The sequence below is a fragment of the Amblyomma americanum genome, chromosome 2 (genome assembly GCF_052857255.1).
Source record: "Amblyomma americanum isolate KBUSLIRL-KWMA chromosome 2, ASM5285725v1, whole genome shotgun sequence".
Taxonomy (NCBI): domain Eukaryota; kingdom Metazoa; phylum Arthropoda; class Arachnida; order Ixodida; family Ixodidae; genus Amblyomma; species Amblyomma americanum.
The window spans coordinates 222,119,705-222,142,307 of NC_135498.1; the positions used below are offsets into that span (position 1 = coordinate 222,119,705).

Sequence of the window (22,603 nt, forward strand, 5' to 3'; positions counted from 1 at the left end):
CCAGTGTATGAAAGTCATCTTGTATTACATGTGTGGATTAATTAAAAAACCAGGTTGTTTCCATGCCCCCTAATTCAGGGCTTCTCTCTTCTTTGTCGATCTAAGGACTCATGCCATCCATCCGACGTTGATGGCACAGAACTGCCTTTCCATTGCATCCTCAGTTACTCTGGACGTCCGTGCAGAATGCACGGGTACGTTTGTTTTGGGCCTCAGCGTGTAGAGAGGCCTAGGGGCCTGCTGACCTGGACGTCCATGCAGCCTGTTTTGTGGGTTGTTGCGCAGCGCTGTCTGCTGCCACCGGGTGGCCCTGCTGCAGGCTCAGTGTGTTTGCAGTGACCTGGGCAGGTGCCAAAGGCTGCTGTGATACTGCGCCATGTTGCACCACAATGGAATCGATAGGTTTGTGCATGAACGAAACTCTTTTACGCGCTTCCATGAAGGTTTTGTATTGTTTACATTGACTGTCACAGTCTCGTTCTCTTGTTTCCATGTTGGGCATGCGTGTTGGAATGCAGGATGGCTGCCGTCACAATTTACCCACAGGTGTGGTTTAACTTCACATTTCTCAGAGTCATGTTCGTGGGAATCACATCTGAGCACGTCAATTGGCCCCAGCAGCTCTGAGAGCCGTGCCGCACCATTGGCACTTAAAGCAGCATCATGGATTTGGTATATATTGCCTAAGATGGAGCTTTACATTGCCTATTTCTACAGAGCCTAGGTGTATGCTTGATGGAAATGGAAGGACAATGTGTTTTGTGGGCATTTCCTTGTTGTCTCATCTCATTTTTATTCCATACACGTTGGTCATGTTCTGACCCTTTAGGCCTCCTAGAAGGTCTTTAGCTACATACTTAAAATAGTCATGCGAGTCAAGTCCCCGAACAGTGTTCAGTAAATGGTGTGGACTGATTGTCACTGGGACTTCTCCAAAGAATTTCGCCTCAAACAGTCTTTCCTGTTGCTGGTTGTAGAGTACTTCTAAAGAAGGTCATCGTTTACCGGAATTTTGATTCTGCATCTTTCCCCTATGGCACCTGTTAAACTCCTGGTTACAATGAATGGTGAGACGAGTCAAGCAGTCTGGTCCACGTGTTGGCTGCAAACACCGTGGAATCGTGGGAAACTGGCTGCATTCTTTCTGAAGAATTCAGATGTGGCCTGAATGCGGCCGCCCTGTTTTGCAGAGAAGACCAGTGCGAAAAAAATGAAAAGCTGTAAAGTAGGTTGGATGTTCAGCAACGGTGCCAGCCGCCCACCCCGGAGCTCAACATGGGGATGGAACCTTAAAAAAAGGCCCTGCCGATGCCAGCTGTACTCCAACATGAGCAGACAAGGGAAGGGAAGGGAACAGAGGGGCTCGTTATAACATGACATACATGACCGAAGCCAAAAACAAGGAGCATAGCTGATGTTTCTTTGTTTTAATAATTAGTGCTGTTCATCAATAGGGAGATTAACACGGTAAATATTTTAAAGATAACTGATTAGAAAGCAGAAGAAAAACAACCGCATGCCACCGGTGGTAACTGGTCACTATGAATGCCGCTATGGACGAGGGTGGCACTGGTGAACACAAAGTGCTGTGTTCCCTCTGTGTCGTTGTTTGTGAGCGCCTGGATTTATCATAGTGAACACTCTCAAGGTTCAGTTACACTAAACATAAGTACCCTTGGAAGCAGAAGATTGAACAGCTGTTGCTGTAGCTCAGTCGGTAGAGCACAGAGCATGAAATTCGGAGGTCGTGGGTTTGGGCCCCACCGGCGGCATGCGGTTGTTTTTTCTTCTGCTTTTTAATCCTCTTTATCAATCAATCAATCAATCAATCAATCAATCAATCAATCAATCAATCAATTTAATCAAGTATGCTCCTTGGTTTCGGTGATTGTTGGCTTCCATCATGTGCAGCCCAACATGGCACAACATAGGTTTGTCAGCCACACAAGGTTAATGCTAGCCGCCAAGAAGACAGAAAGAAACCAAGGGAGGAGAAGACAGGACTGTTGTGAAATACAGCGTGTTCTGCAATAAGACGCACACCACGGAATGCTCCTCACAGCTAAACCAGTGAATTGTCCTAGCTCAAATTTCACACAGACATGGCATTTGGTCGGCAGAATTGTTTTATACACATATGCTCGGGGTACTTGCCTGAATCGGTAAGAAAAAGTCAGATATTCTCATTGTCTCCAACGACGACGGAATGAAATGGGCAGCTTTCTCAGCGATTGCACTGGTGGCGCCATTTTGTTTGGCGGCCAAGGAGATTGAGCAAAGGAGGTGGGGGAGTGTTTTGTGGGAGGTTTAACGATGGTGTAGTTTTGGCCAAACTAAGCTTTTTGTGATCACTGATAAAGCAGTTGCTGAAGAGTCTTCAAACCTCCCACAAAAGAACCCCCTCCTGTGGCTTATCTCCACGGTTGACTAACGAGATAACACCACCGGTGCAATCGCTAAAAGTGCGGCCTGTTTCGTTTTGTTGTTGCTGCAGACGATGGGAATATCTGACTTGTGCTTATTGATTTAGGCAAGTACCCCAAACGAATATGGTAAAAAACAATTCTGCCGACCAAATTCCATTTCTGTGTGCCATTTCTGTGTGAAATTTCAGCTGGAAGAATTCCCTGGTTCAGCTGTAAGAAGCATTCTGCGGCGCGCGTCTAATTGTGGAACAGTCTGTAAGAAAGTGAAAGATTGAGAGGAAGATGTTGCCTCGGCCGAGGGGCTTTGAAGGTCCAGACATTCGACGTCAGCTCAACCATCAAGATCCCCTTTTCCCTGGACATGGCTGTGCCAGGCACGGCTAAGTGTGGGTGCTCGGGTTCCGTGGTGTCACACAGTAGACACAAACGTCTGCTTTAACAGGTGCCCCCTGTGGGGCCCCCAAGCAAAGGGTAGCAAAGCTTTTTTGCCTCGTACACCCAGCAGACATGTGAACACAAGGAATCTAAGGGACGACCCATCAGGAACCTCGTTTCAGACCTGTCTCTTCAGTTGTCCTACATGGTTCCCATCACAGCTCACTGGGTACAATGATGATGATGTGCCCCTTGGGGCGAGAGAAAAAGGAGCTAGCCAGTACCTTTTCACGGAGTGGACCCTTGTCAGTGAGCCAAGCCACGCTGCTCACACTGTCGATGGCCTGCTTCTTCACCTGCTCGGCCAGCGCCTCCGCCTGGGCACAGCACACCACTGGCTCTAATGGGAGGCCCAACCAACTTCTTCGTACAGGGGGCACTAAGCACCACTCCTTGTGTTCTCCTTACCTGCACTTGAGAGAACCTCCACGGTTGCCAGCAAGCGAATGCAAGTCATGCACAAGAAGCAACAGCAGCGGGGCAAAATGAAAGCACTTGCGGGCTTTGCTCAGTGCCAGATGACAAAACACACCATGGGGCCAAATGGCAGTGCCAATTTTGTTGCAGCACTGAGCATCGGGTAGAACGAGACGAGGTTGCATTCTGCATTCGCACCAACGCATCCCACCACCACTTGAGGGATACACATGAATCCCGCAATGATGGAAGTGCCTTTCCTCTCCATCACTCGGGACCTTGACTGCTTCACCTGAAAGTCTCTGATCTTTTGGCAAGGAGTATGTCTGCCAAGGAGACTGCTAGCTGCTGTCCCTGTTGGGACTTACCAGCCCGAGTAGAGCCATGCAAGGTGAACTGAACGCTTCTCTCGCCTTTCGAGTGAACTTGGTATTTCTTTTACTCCATAAGTGTACATAATCTGCACGCTGATGACTGTGTGGTTTATCATCACCCTGTCACGAGTGCAAATGATACCTTTGTACTGCAGTCCGATCTTGATAAGGTGATCACACGGTGCGAAAAATGGAAAATGACTCTAACACAGCCAAATGTTTCCACATGCAGTTTAAAAGCAAAAAAAAAATGCAAGGCATGCAACAACTATATTTTAAAACAGCCTTTCGTCCAGACAAAGGAAAGCGTCAATTATCTTGGTGTCATGTTTAGAGCTACACTGGATTGGACTGTGCACACTATAACTGCCGAAGCCTCCTGCCTTCTCTGCCTCTTTCAAAGAAACTTTAAGCATACTACTTCCGCCCTAAAAGAAACAATGTATGTCACAAATATTGAGCAAATTCTTGAATATAGATGCATGGCTTAAGAACCGTTTACGAATATTGTAAAAGACAAACCAGAGTGAGCACAGAAGCATGATGTGAGATTTGTAACTGGGAACTACAATTTCCATGTGAGGAATTTCAAACTTCGAGAATCGCTGAGGTGGAAACTATTATCCCAGTGAAGAAAAGCATTAAGATTAAAGCTCTTGCATGAATTCTACAACAATAAAATTAGAATCGATAAAACTCTCTACTTAAAGGAGCCTCACTATGTTTCAAGGAGGAGGGATAATAAAATGAAAATCAGAAGTTATAACTGTCGTATTAATATACTGAATAACTCACTGTTTCCCAACACAGTAAATGATTGGAATATGTTGCCGAATGAAGTTTTTACAAGTCTGAATTTCCAGGCTGTCTTAGAATGTGTTGCGCCCATTTGATATTTACTTTTCTTGTAGCTGGCTGCGCAGACGCAAAATGCATAGAAAGATGTAGCCTAAGCTGGAAGTTTGTTACAGTTAATCTGTACGTGCCACTAGTGCTGTTAATGCTTCTTTGTTATTCATTTCCTGTGTTCTCTTTTGTTGTGTTCATGAATAATTTCTGATGCACTTAACACCTCTACAATAATGCCTTTAGGCAATGTAGGTACATTGAATAAACAAATAATAAGTAAAACACTTTTTAAAGTAGAAGACACATATTTGTACCCTCTGGTCTGACTCATTCCACTGCAGGTTATGGATTAGAGCTCTAATTGTCAGGGCAGATGGATGTCTCATCTATGGACCCTGTCCTTTGCCAGCTGCGGCCACCGTATCCTTGCAAAGTTCTTAATCTCATCCACCCACATAACTTTCTGTCGCCCGCTGCTACGCTTGCCTTCTCTTGGAATTGACTCCGTTACCTATAAAGGGCTATAGACACCAAAATGTTGCTTGATTGTTTTCTCCTTTCAAACGATGCGTTAGACATTCGTATACATGGTAGTCGTCTATGACCACTAAATAATTTATAATTGAATTTCTCCTCTCATGCTGTTTCAGTTTCGGTTTCATCGACCGAACGACGACTGTGACGTCAAGTTGATTTGGTGTGAATAACGCGCTACACATTAACAAAAACGACAAATGGAAGAGGGGACACAGGACAGTTACAGATGTCATTTTTGTTAGTATGTAGCGCGTTATTCACACCAAATGTATAACCAACTAGCCCACATTGCTGCCTTGTCAAGTTGATGTTTTGGTCATGTGATCCACTAGAAAAACTAATATAATGGCTGACAAATCATTTTTTGACATTCCAGGTCTTGGAAGAGGCTGGATTAAATGTTGTAGTGAATTAAAACTACATATCAGCGATTATATAACAGTTTTTCTAGGGTGTCACGTGACCAAAACATTAACTTGACGTCACAGTCGATGACGATACAGTCGATGAAACCGAAACCGAAATAGCATGAGAGGAGAAATTCAATCATAAATTATTTAATGGCTGTAGGCAAATACCACATAGTAGTCCATGTATTCTAATGTCTAATGCATCGTTTGACAAAAGAAAACGTGCAATAAAATTAGGTGTCTATAGTCCTTTAAGGACCAGCGGATATCTTGCCTTCGAATTACATGCCCTGCCCAAGCCTGTTTCTTCCTCTTGATGAGGACTAGGGTGTCATTAACCCATTAACCCGCGTTTGCTCAGTCACCCACTCTGCCCGCTTCTGGTCTCTTAACGTTACACCTATCACTTTTCTTTCCATGGCCAGCTGTGTTGTCCTTAACTTAAGCTGAACCCTTTTTGTTAGCCTCCACGTTTCTGCCCCGTAGGTGAGTACCGGTAAGATACAGCGGTTGTACACTTTTCTCTTGAGGGTAATTGGTAAACTGCCACTCATTATCTGAGAGAACCTGTTTATGTGCTCCACCCCATTCTTATCCTTCTAGTTTCCTCCCTCTCATGATCCGGATCAGCTGTCACTACCTGCCCTAAGTAGACCTTTAACACTTCCAGCACCTCCCTGCCAATTGTGTAAAGCCCTCAGAAAGGGACTCTCAATAAAGTTGCAACATGTCTGGGATGTTAAAGGACGCTGCTTCACAAATACCCACCAACAAGAATTTTTTTTTTAATGCTTTTTGTGGAAGAAGAGTTATGTACAGTCAAAATTTGAGCTTCCGCATCTTGGTGCCTTTCTCTCTCCTCTAATCGGGCCTTCCCCTACCTCCGCCCCCTCCACTGGCTGCTGGTGTATGCAGAGTGGCCGCGGCCGTGGTAACTGTGTGGTGACGTCTGAAAGGTTCTGGCGCTGTGAACCAATGACAACCCCTGGCTGGCATCGTATGCCAGGTTTCGCGCAAAAGCTCGGCACCGCGCATCACTGCGAGGTGCAAAAGCAGGAATTTTAAGAAATGTATTATAAATTTCCCATTCGTTTTTTAGGTCTCGTATGCGGCATGAACGCTCAGTGGCCTGCACTTTAAAGGGACACTGAGGAGAACTCTATCATTTTTTTTTGTTAGCAAAATCTGATACTTCGGCATTTCATGGCTTTGTTGCCGCTTGTCCGGGCGCGAAAGATGCATTTATTTCAAAGAAATTTGGATTCGAATTTGAGAAAGTTTTTCCCGCCGCTCTGATTCAAACTCGAGAACTCTTATGACGACATGGAGAACTCTTATGACGTCACAGAACGGAGTGACGTGATACGTGACGTAAACGCAGACTCCGTGATTTCTGACGGCTAGCGGTGCGGTGCGCAACCTTCCTTTGCTAGCCTCAGAGATTCGGGACTTCCATGAAGTAAGGAAAATTCCTCCAAGGTGGCGCCTCTTGTCCAAGGAAGTCACCACGCTTGTACTTGCGAGATTGGCCTGTGGCGGCGACACCTGTATTTTGGTTCTTGCTATTTTCTACATTACAAGAGCTTTGTTTTCAGTAAGAGTGGCGTTTTTGTGATCAGGAGCTGTTATTCTATCGATACAAGCCAACTTCAATTTCTCCTCAGTGTCCCTTTAAATAGTCCTAGCATTTTAAGTCCATGTTCCAACACTCTTTTCTGTGGCCCTTGAACTGCTGTACACAGCACATCATAGCACATGGATAAGTGCTCAGGAATGACAACAGGATAGATAAGCGGGCGAGTTGGTGATACATAATGCAAAAAAACAGCGCGAACAAACGGGGATCATTGCCGAGAGTGTCAATCATGTTTTCCGTCCTTGCATTTTACTGACATTTTGTACAAACACCCCAACCAGTTGACCAGGGAAATTATCGAGGCGTATAACATGACAAAGAAACCAAGATTATGTGTCAGCCAACCATCCCTGCTCCTGCGTGACTGTGAGGTTGCATATCTGGACATCACATAGTAACACATGCGTTCTGATTTTGTGTTTTTTTCGTTTTCTGTTTCCTTTTATAAGTGTGCTTCCTGTGATTAAACTTTAGTTGAGAGTCAGCGCTTGTTCCTGTGTATTCTTCGTCTAGTCCCCGTTTGTTCGCGCTGTTTTTTTGCATTAGGAATGACAAGTATGTGACAAGGAATAAAAACAATAAAAAGGAGATACACATGAAAGTGTTATACAGGGCCAGGCTGTTCTACCAAACAAATTCAAAACAAATAATTACTCTGCAAAACAAACAAGCAATTTATCAAAGCTTTTCTCATTGGCCGCACTGACAACTGCATAAGCAAGCCTTCCATTTTTCCAAAGAGTTATCTGGTTTTGGTGGATTTCATGAATGCTTCCAAAATGACACAAGTTTCCACAGGGCTTCCTATAGGTGTTTCTTGCTATGCAAGCCTCTCCGTTATAGGTTTGATAATGACCTCCTGCTCTGAATGAAGATTTAGTTTTTCTTGTGTTTTTTTGTGATTTTAGGGCAGACTAGGCTTCTTTTGTTGTTTTACACCCTTAAACATTTCTAATGTTTACTTGTTTAGTTTCAGCTCTGACTTGATGCCTATTTTCACTGTGTTGCTGTTTACCTGACATAGCTTTCCTGAGTTCATGAACACCTTCATGCATTCTTGTTAATTGGGCACTTGGCACCCCTAACTTTGTCACCAGCATATGTGGTCTTGTTGACCGTTTTGAAATCTCTTGGTGTTGATCACTGTCCCTTTTGTATAGCACATGAGGAAATTGCTTGGTTTCACAGAGCAATGATCTCTTCTGAGGATATGGCTTTTTTAGTACAACGGATTGGCCTAGCACAAAGCTTTCACGCATATCTCCTTTTTCCTAAGACTGTTGGTGCACCACTGAGAATGCTTCAATACGGCTTGCATCGCTTCGTGAAATAAAGTTGAAAGTCTGCGTCTGTGGATGTCATATGTGTTCCGCACTTTGTCCTTGTCTCTCTCGCACAGTAGTTAAGAAGCAACACGAATTGGTGCTCCCTAAAAACAGGGATTGGCAATGAGATGCAGTGGAGGCGAAATGCAGATGTTTCTGAGTTGATGCAATGTTTCTGAGGTAAGGTTTTATCCTTAGTCGTCATCCTAAGCTCTCGCCTTTAGGATATTAAGTTCTGTTTAGAAAAAAAAACACTGCGGTGGAGAACTATTTTCATGGGATACAGCACGGCCGTCTTAATTCCTCGAGAGGCAGCGCCTTGGGATGTGCTTGCTCATCTGTACACCAACCTCTTGCACCACGCTCTAAAAAAATTCTACAAGTGCACTGCTTGTAGTGCAAGTGGTACTAGTGAGTAAGTGGTCCTCTGATGGCACTTGCCCCTTGCCGTTGAAATAGCACCATACAAGAAAGTGATGGACGAATTGTGGCTGGCGGAGGAATTGCGTCACCGGGCACACTTATTTATTCATTCATTCATTTATACAGGTTCCTGCAGTTCCCTACTGGCCATTAATATCTGTCATGAAACATGAGGGATAGTATAAACATTTGCTGAAATCTGCTTCACTTGTATGCACTTTTCTAGCTCATTAGAGATCTGTTTTTGGTAAAAATGACACATCTGCTGTCACGCGACACTAAATTATCAATCCATGTCTTAAAAGAAGTAAGGCGCCTCCCACCTGTCGGACGGTGTCCTCCACGCGGCTGCCGGCGGCCTTGGTGGCGTACAGGTAGCCCACCGCATGGCGCAGGTAGTGGCTGGTGTGGCGGGCACACTGCTCCCACCAGTGCTCCTCAGGCTGGTCGGGGTCTTCGGCACCTGGACATGAAGCATGGCTCCAACAAACTGGCCAGCACTGGGCAATCCATTCATGTTTGTGCAGAGAAAAAAAGGGGGTCTCTCCCTTGTGCTCACCATTTTGCACCTGTTCCCCACAAGGTAACGGCACTGGCTGAGTAGCTCTGCCTACATTCATGACTGCTGTGCACCATTTCCTCCGCGCCTGTTTTTAAAGAATTTCTTCTAATCTAACCAAGATGAAATTATAAGAGCCAGAATTTTTGTGCCCATGATTGGCTTAAGATGCTGTTTTTGTCTACTGCTGTGATTAGCCAGCAGAGTAACACTAGAGTGAACTAGAAGAAAAAGTGCCTCAAACGAGAGCCCAAAAAGGGGTCATTTCCACTTGGAGCGCTGCCGTTATCCTTCCCTAGGTGCCTTTTTAGAGGCAGTGCAACGTTCATTCTGTGTAGTGCAGTGGTTAGCGAACTCACTTCACACGAACAAAACTAAGGTTCGAGTTCCACTTGTCCAACATTTTTTGTAGTTTTTTTTTAAGTTTTACCTTAAATCACGCTGTGTTTGAATACAGACAAGCCGTGCTAAATAAAAAGAGCAAACCAAAAGCGAACTTTGTGCAGTGCCACCTCCCAACATAGCCTCCGGAATGTGAACTCCATGCCACGCAGAGCCAATTTTGAATGCTTGTTTAGAGTACACTCGACGATACACTCCAAGCTCCGATCTGCACTGTAGCAGATCAGTAAGACAAACACGTCCTAAAAAAAAGTGCTGGGGATTGTTTTATTCAGCATTCGAAATTGGTGGCACAGAGCTCACATTCCAGAGGCTATGCTGGGAGTGTGAAGTTCACAGCAGCAGCGCGGTGGCACTGCACAAACTTGTGTTTCTGTTGGCTCTTTTTATTTAGCACGGCTTGTCTGTATTCAAACACAGTGTGATTTAAGGTAAAACTTAAAAAAAATGTTGGACAAGCGGAACTCGAACCTTAGTTTTGCACCACTGCACTGCACAGGGTGCACGTCGCACTGCCTCTAAAAAGGCACCTAGGGAAGGATAACGCTCGCAGCGCCCCAAGTGAAAGCGACCCTTTTCTGGTCTCAGTTTCGATACACAGGTGGCATAGGCGTTTGAGGCACCCTTTCTACTAGTTTGCTCTAGTACTACAAACACCCTGCAGCCATTGTTGCCAACTTGCACGAGCTGAATGCACTGGAACTCACCGTGGATGAACTGCTGGAAGCGGAAGTAGTGGGAACGCACAGTCCGGTCAAGGTGTGGGGCATACTTCATCACCATGCGCCACATCATGTAGTGGTTAAGCGTGCTGCACACAAATACGCATTCAGCATGACGGCCACTGTCTCTCCACATGGGGCTCCGTGAGCATGCATGAGAGACAACTCCCAACAACAGAGATGCCATGCGTCGTCAGCATTGTTATCACAGCTTATTAAAGGTCCCACCAGGGAACACACACACAAGGGGGGTCTATAAGCACAACTGCTCACTTGCACTGTATATTTTGTTATGCTGGCTACCCAGGACACTGACACAAACAGTGGCAGCGTCCAGAGACAGTAGCTGTGCCAAGAATTGTATCATGCCGCACTCTGTTCTATTGGTGCACATTTACTTTCACAAAAAACTGACAGAAGGTTATGGTAGTTAGTAATGCAAGATTTGAGCGCAACTCTTCACATTGCCACCGCTGCTAGCTACCCTCCAGGATCCGCGTTTTGCTCTGCTACTTGGACAGCGACGAGGGATGGCCGCCCAAGAGCTGCACTCTTCGAGGTGAGCACTCTGGTGGTTCCCTCGTTGGCCTTTGAAGCAGCACACAAAGGTGGAGCATGCCTCTAGACCCCAGGTGCGGTGAACACAAAGCCTTTTTGTGACCATTCATCGATGCGGTCACAGAAAATGCCACGAAAGCTGCTTCAAGATACCTTTCACTACGGTACAGCAAACACAAATAGAGAAAAAGCCTAAAGGAAAAAATCATGCATGAAAAAAATTTGCAAAACACCGCCAGCTAAAGATAAAAAAAAGAAAATTATCGGTAAAACGAGATAACGGCTATTTGAAAATGGTAAAGGCTGATGAAAAGAGAAGGGAAAGCCACACTTTGATAAGTGTACTCTATAGGTATACAGCCAGCAGCACAACAGGCACAACAAACTCTAATTGGCTGTATTAGTGACTGCATGCAAATTCTGTTTGTGCTTAAGGAGAAAAATAAAAAGTGTGCGCCGCTGGAATTCGCTGGTTCCTCAAGAAGTAGTTTCATCAAGGATTCTGGACATCTGCTGAATGCTTCAAACAGCTCCCTTGGACCAGTGATCTTTTCTTTTCTTCTTCTTTTATTGATGGCCTGTTTTAACAACTACTCCCACACAGTAAAGACAGCCGATAGTTTGTGCTCTGCTTGTTTGTGTAATTTGCACATCGCCGCCCCCGACTGCTGCTCGTTAACATTGCAAAACCAGCTTTACCACACTGCAGAACAGCTTTTGCTCATTACTGAATGAGGTCCATGGGTGAAAGACTTGCATTACAAGCCAGCTTTATTTTTCACCTAGGATTCCTACTTTACAATTTGCTCAAATGTAGCTCTCTGGTGAGATCCTCCATTTTTTTGCTTCCCAAACACTAAAGCAGGTTTTTTAGGGTGCTTTTTTTTCATCATCGAAGAAGTGTGTTGGCAAGCGTGCAACAATGAGAAATGCAAATCATTTTGGCTGGCCACCAGCTGGCTAATAAAGCAAGAAAAAAATTGTACACGAAGAAATTTGTGACTCAGTGCAACATCCTGCAGAAAAAGATTGCCTGGCTGTACTGATGCACATGCTGGTTTCTCTTACTAACAATTACTGAAATGTGAAATAAACATGTTGGGCTCATTGGTAATTCATCTCAAAAAGCCAAAGGACACTTTTTGGGGTGGACAGTAAAAACTTGAGAAAAATAGTGCCCTGCCCATACTGCCTAATGGACTTCTGAAGGCAAAGGACATTCGACAGCTTGGGATTACCTAAATAAAAGGAAAAAAAAAAACTTATGGAACACTTAATTAAATTATGTGCTGAGTATGTGATAGCATGAAAGTCTGACATCTGCTCGACCTTCTTTTCTGGCCGCATAAGCTGGGCCTGTGTACCCACTGATACTCCATCTTCAGCAACATACTTCTGTGGTCACCCTCTGTTGCGGGGATTTTCCACATCATCATCATCATCAACATCAGCTTGACTATTCCCATGCAGGGCAAAGGCCTCTTATTTTAACCCTGTCCTTTGCCAGCTGCGCCCACCATATGCCCGCAAACTTCTTAATCTGATCCTGCTGCCGCCTGCTATGCTTGTCTTCTCTTGGACAGAAAGGGTATAAACTGCGCGAACAAGACGGGACGAGAGGCACACAAATCGGCGCTTTGTCTGTCCATTTGTGTGCCTCTCGTCCTGTCTTGTTCGCGCAGTTTATACCCTTTCTGTTCATCATGAACCAACTAGCCCACCAGAACGTCCTTCTTCTCTTGGAATCCACTCCATTATCCCTAATTAAGACCCAGCGGTTATCTTGCCTTTGCATTACATGCCCTGCCCAAGCCCATTTCTTCCTCTTGATTTCGACTAGGATGTCATTAGCCCGCGCTTGTTTTCTCACCCACTTTGCCTGCTCCCGGTCTCGTAACGTTACACCTATCATTTTTCTTTCCATAGCTCACTGCATCATCCTTTGCTTAAGCTGAACCCTTTTTGTTGGCCTCCACGTTTCTGCCCCGTAGGTGAGTACCGGTAAGATTATGCTGTTGTACACTTTCCTCTTGAGGGAAATTGGTAAACTGCCACTCATGATCTGCGAGAATTTGCCATATGCGCTCCACCCCATTCTTATCCTTCTAGTTATCTCCCTCTCATGATCCGGATCAGCTGTCACTACCTGCCCTAAGTAGACGTATTCCTCTACCACTACCAGCACCTCGCTACCAATTGTGAACTGCTGTTCCCTTGCTAGGCTGTTGAACATTACTTCGGTTTTCTGCATGTTAATTTTTCCATATATGCGCTGTTGATCCTGCCACACAATTAAGACCATGCCACACAATTAAGTATTCACAGTGTATTCCTTCTTTTAGTCTTCCTGCAGGGTGGTTGGAGGAACTGCCATAAAGCAATAGGATGCAGCACATGTGTGTTTGAACGACAGCATTCAGGGGTCAAGTTTAAGACATTATGACATATAAATAAGCCATGCCCAATCACTTGCACTCCATCATGCAATCGAAATAAGGACCGAACTAGCACCGTGACAATCAATTCAGAAAAGCCTTCTCATTCAGATAGGCCTTCTGCAGCACACCCAATGCTACATGCATACGCACCTTGCCACAGCATTCAGGGCCCACTCTTCTTGGCACTAAAACAATGTACAGCTTTGTCGAGAAAGGAAATTGTCCACTCTGCTAAACTTGCAAAAGATGACCTCCCGGTTTCACGATACCATGCACGAGAAGAGCAATGTTCGGTCTCGTTTTGCTGGGCATTGCAATAAAGTTGCCAGTGCAAGTGGCACATAGCAACAGCCAGAGAAGCAAGCCCCCTGCGATGGGACTCACGTGGTATCGGTGGTCGAGATGATCTGGCTGAGGCCGCTGAAGTAGTGCGGCTGGGAGATGAGCACGGGCGTGTCCTGGCCAATGGAGTGGCCGTGGAAGTAGGCGCTCAGCAGCTGCTCCCATTTCACCTGCGCCCCCAGGAAAAAGCATCCACAGATGGTCCTCCACATCATGATGCACAATGCAGCAAGCAATTACGAGTTCAGCTCTACAAAAGAATGAGATGAATAGTAAACCAAAGCAATCTTTCTTCTTTTATGTTGTTCTTGCTGATTAGTTAGCTCTGTGCACAGCAAGGCTGCAGCCAAAAGCAGCTTAGCCTCCCCCCACTGCTTCTGCGACCAGGAGGGATATACAGACTACTCACGATAGGCACCATGCGTGTCAGCTGTGCCACAGTGGTGCGCTGGGCGCTGGGCTCGGACACGTTCTCCCGTGGACGCAGCCTCTGCAGCAGAGAAGACTCATGAGCACCAATCACGATAACGTGACCTGTCAGTATGGAATGAGTCGAATTACATCAGCAGTGATGCACTTCCCTAAACAGCAGACATACTGCCAGCCACATATCAAGTGGGTCATCCCTATTGCTGCCACAGTGATCTGTCTTTTGCTTGAGACCTGAACCTTTGGTCCCTCGAAGGCTGCAGCACAAACTCAACCAAAAAGAGAAGATTGATGAGCACGTTTCTACCAGAATGCACCACTCTATTTGTTGCTAAGCAGCCAACCATAGTGTGCTTACTGTTTTGAACACATACCATTTGCACTAATTAACAGATATGCATGTATTCTATCACAATGGTAACAACAAGAATTGCATTACAATATTACAATATATTTGATGGCTAGTGTACTTCCAATCTCAGAAAGGTGATTATCTCAACTTGTAGGGAAATTGAGCGCAAATATATTATAAGGAGGAAACTTAGGCAGGTTAGAATTGATCGTTCCAATTCATAATGCCTGGTGCATGAGAAAAGACAAAGGATGAAACATAGCAACAATGCCTGTTTTCATAACTGTCAGCCTCAACCTGTAAGCCTGTCTGTCAAGAAACGCAAGTTTTAGCCACAATCAGACAGAAAACTTTTCACCATAGCTAAGAAAGGAACAAATTGAGTCAGAGCACCACCTGCAGCTCGATCAGTACAAGGGTGCTGGTATTTAATATGTGGCATGGCTAATGTCCATGTATGTGGTTGCATGATTACGCCACTAGTGTTTTTGATTGTGATGTGCTTTTTGCAAAACAAATGACAGTTAACAAGACTAGCTTTGGTGCGTGTGGGCATGTTGTTTCATCCCTTGTCTTTTCCTACGAGCTAGGCATTATGAATCATTTGAGCACAGATGGTATGGCTACAACACTGTACTTTCTGCTGCAACAGGTTCTTCGGCCAACCAGTGACTGGTTCTAGGGATCAGTATCAGTAAGGATCAGCCTAAAGCACCGCTTGCAAACATGTTCATCAGCTGTCTCGCAGGCTCAAATGGGCACTGATTCCCCCCTCAAAAAGCCACCACCATAAACTTGGTGTGAAGGTGCAGTGACAAACAGCAGCCGGAAGGCTTTGGGAAAAGAAAGCTTACATATGGCACAACTGTGTTGGGGCCACTTTAAACAAGGAGAAGTTTGCAGTGGCCAGTCAGACAGGCCCATCTCAGCTTCAGTGAACGATCACACCTTTGTCCTCTGAGGGGAAACTGTCCTAATCTGCTGACCCAAGCGCATTTTGTGCGCTATGGATCCTCATGTTGACTACCCACTAGCCCGAACCCTCACCCTTCTACATTTAAGAACGCTCACTGTCCTGAAGCAAAGGCTCCATCAGAGGCCCTGCATGGAAATCTGGTGATGAAACACATGACTGGTAATGAAGTCTTGTCACACAGTACAACAAACGAGAGGCTGGAGACATTAGAAATTTACATGAGCTGAGGTTTATCAGGCTAGACGAATTACTACGTGTTGCAAAGAAGGGCGCAGGCAGAATTTCAGAAGCGCTTAAGCCAGCTTTCAAACTAGCTTATCTACTGGGAAGGAATTCTAGCTGGGATAGGGAAACCACAGCTGGAACGAGACAATTAGATGGGTCTTTGTATCTTAAAGCAGCTCATGATGAACCGAGTCTTTCAATGATGCAAAGAAAGCAAGCCTGACCTTAGTAAAGGCAATGATGAAGCTGCTGTCACGTACAAAAGAAGCTGAATGCTGTTTTGCGTCGCTGATCTAGTCTTACATGCAGCTCCACGCAGAGGAAGTTAGCAGATTGGCCAATAACAAATTTACATACAAAGAACAACCATGATACTTACCGCCAACCTGGCAGCAAGAGAGGGAAAAAAAAAACATTTGCTTAATTTCATTTGCTCTTCATTCAGTGAGATGTCCATTTCTTTATGCACTTGTAGTCTCATATGCAGCAGTACCACAGCCAAACTTGATTGAAAAAATGAGTGTTCACAAAACCATCACCCCTGTAATTATTCAATGGAGTGCCCCAAGCATTCATATGCAGAGATACATTTGCTTCGCTGCAGTACGCAAGAAAGAAGGCGAATGCTGTCCCAACACAACAGCACCTGAGCCATTTTGTGGCAAGTTGCTCGGCTGCCAGTGTGTGAAAAAACAACTCCAGTGACGTTCTGCAGCAGCTCATTTCACTGCGCTGGGCTCTTGCTAAGAGTGCATGACAAGCAACAGCAAAACAAGAGTCACTGCACCAACTGGACCCCGCTTGGTTCAAAGCGGCAAAATCAGCAAGCAGGTGTAAGCAAAAAAACTCGGTGAACAAGCAATAAATGCACCAGGTCATTCTATCACACAGTTAAATGTCCATAAACCACTTCAGGGGACACAAAAGTCACCACTATAAGTGCATAAACCACGTTCATAGGCACTTGGTGAAATGGTCTGTTAATTATTCCAGAAGTCCAGATAATTGGCCCCTTCTATTAAACCAATATGTTGCATACAAATCATCTTGCAGACACCAGCAAGCCATGCACAGTCAATAATTCCAGCTATTATGGTCCTGGTGTTCGAAAAGAAGCCCTGGGCTCCGCCTACTTGTACATACGATGCCATTGCATTGCTATTGGTTCAAATTAGGCGAGAGCTGGTTTACTAAAGCTCCGCCCAATTATCGAAGGGGTTAAAACCCGAGGGAAACAAAGACTTTGGACGAGCGCACAGAGTCTCAAGCTCGGCCGTTTTTAACAGCCTTTTTTAAACAGCCTTCCTAAAACTGCCTTTTTTTAAACTGCCTTTTGCTCACCTGCCTTTTTATGTCGATCCCGTCTTGAATAAATCAGTTTGTTTGCCAAGAAGTCGGAATTGCTGCCCCAACCGGCAACGTGTTGCCAGATGAGCAGACGAAGACCGCTAATCGCTTCGTACTGCTCACCGCCGTATATCGATCACCGGCCAGCGTGCCATCACCATCCGTTGCTCGCGACAAGCAACCGATCAGCCAAAGCCGGCCATCCCATCAGGAGGAGGGCAAGAAGTTAATTCAGCCCTTTACTAGCACATATGGGAACACTGTTCTACGGTGGGATATTCAGGTACCATCATTAGGTGCACCAGTTAAAGAAAAAAATGACAGAACAAAGTGCTTTCTACTGACTGTGCAAAATATTATGAGATCACTTCGGCACCCGCATCGGAGGAATGCGTAAGCACTGACCAGGATTCGAACCTGGGTTATTGCGGCCACAACGCAAGGTACTAACCACTACACCATCACGGCTGCCCAGGAGGGACAAATGGCACAGAGTCACGTGATCATCTGATTGAGAGAATTGACGTCAACTCATCCAATTTCCCAACTGCCTCAATTATTTACCTTAACTAATGAAGTTCCATCATTGCCCGTTTCATTCATTGCCAATTTCAAACTTGGCGCCACGCTTCGCTCCGTCCACACTTCCGGTTTTTCAGATTTGGCGCCATGCTTTAGCTCTGCCCACTTCCGCCGTTTTCAAATTTGGTGCCACTTTTGCTCCGGCCCCGCCCACTTTTTGGACATTTTTGGCTCTAATTAATAACTGATTACCCCCCATGCACCTCCCGATTTCCTCTGCAAGGTTTTTTGATGCTCCATCTAATGCAACGATTCTTTTTCTTGTGATGACACGCTTGTGATGACACGAAAGCTTGTGATAACACGAAACCGCAAACATAGCCATACAATGCTTACACATTAATAATGATGCAGTTTCAGTTGGCTTAGGACTGCCAGCTTTCAATGCAGCACAAAAGTGAACCGGCTAAACTTCAATGCAGTATCGTTTTAACACTTTGAATTAAACAAAAATAGTGTGTACAACTTGTTCTTCTCGCTATTTATTTGTCGTTCTTAAAGGGAAACTTCTATCAATCACATATGTCTCTGTGCCCAGATAAATGATAAACAAGCAGGGTTGAGAAGAGTTGTGCTAGTTGTTCTCACATTCATCTTATGCAACAAACACTCACTACATATCTATCTATTTACCCTCAGGGCCAAAGCACTAGAGAGGAGTAAGCATGATACAAAATAAAAAACGAAGCATAGAAGCAAGTGCGCAAAAAAAATAAGGCATCTGTAGTTTCTTTCAACAAAAATGACCGTCTGTACTCAGCCCAAGTAATAAAGCATGATGCGTCCACTTCAGGCAACGTAGTCCAATTTCCACGAACTATAAAATTTGTACGCAGTTGAGAGCCACCATTGGCTCTGGCCTCACTTTCTTTGCCAATTTAAAATATAAATTCCTGCCAGAGCTGCTAGTCCTGCCCTCATTACTGTAATCACAAGGAAAGATCTACAAAAATATTCCAATATTGTTGTATAGTACTCGTCTCCTAAAGTAAACTCTCCCTTTTAAGGATGCTATTACCAAAAGCTTTGCCATTTTTATTTGTTCAAGCTCAAAGCAGCTGGCAAGCAGCTTTATCCCACTGTTTCTCATGAAAGGTGCTGCCAGATTTACCTTGCACATGGCTACAGACATTGCAGGTAAATCTGGTAGCATCTTTCATGTCTGCCATGTGCAAATGGTTCTATATTGTTCGTAATTGTCTTAGACAATGCACTTCATCTCGAAAGTTCATCAGCTTTAAACTGAGTGTGGCTGAGAGCAGCAGTGATGCTGCTTTTAGTCGACCACTGAGCACATTTGTTGCTGTCACCGCTGCCGAGTTCTTCTGTGGGTGCAAGTGAGCCCCATAAAGAATTATTTTTCAGTGTCTCTGCAGTCAGCTCGTCCATTGTTAATACGCAAACCACCACGCGACATTTCATGTGCGCTCACAATGATATTTTGGCACTTACAACCATAGGAATCAAGACACCTCAAACAACCTCAATGTCTAGGTGCAACATCAATTCCACGATATGCGGAGGCGTACATTTCACAGTGCAAAGCACACCATTAGATGAGCAACTATTGGTGCCCAATAAAAATGTGCCTAGAGTTCATACAGCCAGGAACACTGCCCACAAAAACAAATTTTAGCAAGATTTCTTGAACGGACACACAAACATTTCTACAGTGAATTCAAAATGACTGGTCTGGGAGAAGAGAAACAAGCACAGACCTCGAGCAGCCTCCGCTCGTAGTTGATGATGGTGTCGGCCAACTCGGCATTGGCTAGACTGGGTGGGCCATCCCTCAGGTAGGTGGAGACCCGCTCGATCAGCTCCCGGTAGCTGCTCAGCACCTGCAGTCACACGGTTTTGGAGCTGCAAATTTCATCTCGACAAGTGTGGTTTCAAAGCACCATTCAATAATGATGCCATGCATTTTGGCTGCCACTCGCACGGCCTGGGGGCTTTTGTCCCCAAGAGTGGGATATGTCCCTGGGAGGTAGGAGAATGGTACCGGGGCCATCCTACACATAGCTGTTTGGCCACCTGCTGCGTACCTTACGTGTCCACACAAAACTTCACAGGTGTATATTCGGGACATATTGGGTTTCTCGTACCTGCTGCTTAGTATACAGCTCCCAAACAAATCATGGTCTGGATTTAGAGATCACGTTGCACTCCGAGTCACAGCTGAAGCTTGACATGACTATTGAGTTTGATACTCGAGATACTTGGATGTAGTAGGATGCTGGTGGGGAGAGAAAAAGAAAATAAGGGAGTTGCGCAGCCCTGTAACTGCCTCCTCTAGATGAGGGGATCACCCAACAGGGCTACACAGGAGAGGAATAGGGAAAGAATAAGAGAGAGGAGATGGGTCTAGAGTGCAGAGGGCAAGGGGCAAGGCAATGGAAGTGGTAGGTGCACGCATCAATTAGAGGCGAAGGCACAAGTTAGTTGCTCGAAAAAACTTGAGCAGTAGTTTGAGGGCACTGGTTACTATGCCAGTAGGCGCTCGAGGGGTGATGATGTCACATAACGAGGCACAGGGGAGGCCAAGTTTTTGATATCCAGCGCATAGCGTGTTGTGGTGCTGCTGCAAACGTGGGCACCGATAGATAAGGTGTTCCAAAGTTTCACAAGCACCGCACAGAGCACAAACCATCCGCCTCATTTCAATGTGACCCTAGGCTGATGGGCAGATGCCGGAGCAGTGAGGTGGTTTTTTTTCACTATCAAGTACTTATACCACAGAGATATTTGCCTAGAAGGAGAAGTTGTGTCCTCACCAGAGAGGGCAGGTAAAGTACTAGGCCATATATTCCACATACTTTGCTCACCTTCATAACCATTCACTGACAAACATACGTACACAAATACACTCCACTGAGTTCTCTCAGCGTGAAATAGGCCTAACGCCTGACCTCTTTGTTCACTGGCTGTGAGAATTAGTTTCATGCCAGAAATGTAGAAGTGGCAACAAAAGATGCAAAGAGTGGGCATAGTCAGGCTGATAATGATGATGACATGCCTGAGCACCTGCAGAAAACGTATGCAACAGGACTCTGATAACTCTGGTGGCGTGGAGCGCCGAGTGATAAGGAAAGACTACATCGACTTGGAACCAAGAACTCCCCTTTGTTCTGATGACAGTCGCTTATATACAGATTGTATGGTATGAATGACAGTGCCCCCGTATAAAAAACACATTCCCCCCTCATAAAAAAAAATGCTACATAACAAAAACACTCAAACCACTTAAGCCCACCCACTTCACAGCACAATGCAAGCATGATCGTCCATCTACAGTCAGGCAAGCACAGACCCTTGATATCTTGCTCGCAATCTTGTTCATTCTGGCCTGTTGCGTGGTGACACTGTGGTTGTGGTAAACTGCTGCCGAGAGGTGCCCTGCTGGTTCAGCAGTTCTGGTGCAGACTCCGTTGATGTAGCCGATGCATCACCAGGAAGGGCTGTGCTGGCCTGTGTGTCCTTGGCTGGCACCAGTTCCAATTTGTCCACAATGGTGGAAGGGTATCTTGCTCCGCTGTCTTCCCAATGCAAGGATCTAGGCTAAAGGAAAATCTAGCAGCTGCACCGCGTCGCTCCGTAACCGTGTCAGTCAGTGCTTGTCCTATTCTGTCCCTCCTTTGCCAATTGCTGTTAGTTTTTATGTGTTCCATTTCGTAACATTTATCAGCAAAAACGAATTCGCAGCAGCTCGTCTCTCCACCAGCATCAGCAAAGAAAACCTGTGCTTCGTTTTTGGTCCTCCTTGTTTCACTTTCATGAAATCTCCTGGTTCAATGGTAGATGTTCTGGCACCTCATTTTTTTATCAATGTTCGTTGTTGTTGCTCCTTGATTCGCTGCTTCAACTTTTCTATGGAGACACGAGGCTCCTCGAAAAATCCCCTCTCAGGAAGGCCGACATCGAATTTTGCTCTGGGTCTTCTTCTGTGTAACAGGTACGCCGGTGATGCACCTGTAGTTGCATGTGGGGTGGTCCTATAAACATCCAGATAGTTCATATTTGAAAAAAGCGCCAACAGCTGACGGGAAAAAGACAGGACGAAACGACGACACAGGCGCCGAACTAACTACTGGACGAAGTAGAACGTTCTTGCAGGCTAGTTGGTTCATTGCAGAAAAAAGGTTAGTTCTGCACGAATTAGACATGACAGGAGAACAGGGGAACTGTGTCTGTGTTGTCGTGTTTGTTCCTGTTCTCCTGTCATGTCTAATTCGCGCAGTAACAACTGGAGTTTATTTCGGAAAAACACAAATAAATATGTGACTTGATAAAGACACTGCTCCCAAAGAGCCAAATCACGTGATAAAATTTGCCAAATAACATGTGTCACACGCCAAGAGAAGCCAAGGAATAAAGGATCTAAATCATTGCAAGGCAGAATTCAAGAAATCAAACTCACAATCAGCCAAGGCGATGGAAGCCTGCCTAATGCAGGGCTTCGGGCAGTTTCTTATATAGAAGGCTTCTATAATATCACGGACCATCTGATCGCCATGCCAAAACAAGATTTTCGTTTTAGACAACATTGGCGAACATGTCTGTTTCTTCTTGTTCTCGTCACCCCTTCATTCTTCTTGCGTGACGGGCAGCGCTCAGGCAAACCGTTGACATGGCCTTTTAGGGTATTCTGATGTTCCCCTAGCCTCACATTAAGGCACCTCCCTGTTTGGCCTATATAAACACCACTGCAGGACATTGGAATCTGATAAACAATGCCAATACTACAATTAAAGAACAAACGGGGAAGAGTGCCAATGGTACACCTTCGTCTCTTCTTACTGGTGACACCTTGCTTTCTGTTTGCTACCTGTGGGCAAATAT

At 45.3% G+C, this 22,603-nt stretch overlaps 1 protein-coding gene across 1 annotated transcript in view; it reads right to left on the reverse strand.

Moving 5' to 3' along the window:
- Positions 1-22,603, reverse strand: part of LOC144122187 (endothelin-converting enzyme 1-like) — a 168,247-nt gene that overhangs the window by 73,249 nt on the left and 72,395 nt on the right. The window contains exons 3-8 of the mRNA XM_077655762.1: positions 19,483-19,605; positions 14,263-14,343; positions 13,896-14,023; positions 10,501-10,604; positions 9,156-9,295; positions 3,086-3,178 (exon numbers count right to left, since the gene is read on the reverse strand). Coding sequence (XP_077511888.1) covers positions 3,086-3,178; positions 9,156-9,295; positions 10,501-10,604; positions 13,896-14,023; positions 14,263-14,343; positions 19,483-19,605 — 669 coding nt within the window. The remainder of the gene's footprint in view (positions 1-3,085; positions 3,179-9,155; positions 9,296-10,500; positions 10,605-13,895; positions 14,024-14,262; positions 14,344-19,482; positions 19,606-22,603) is intronic.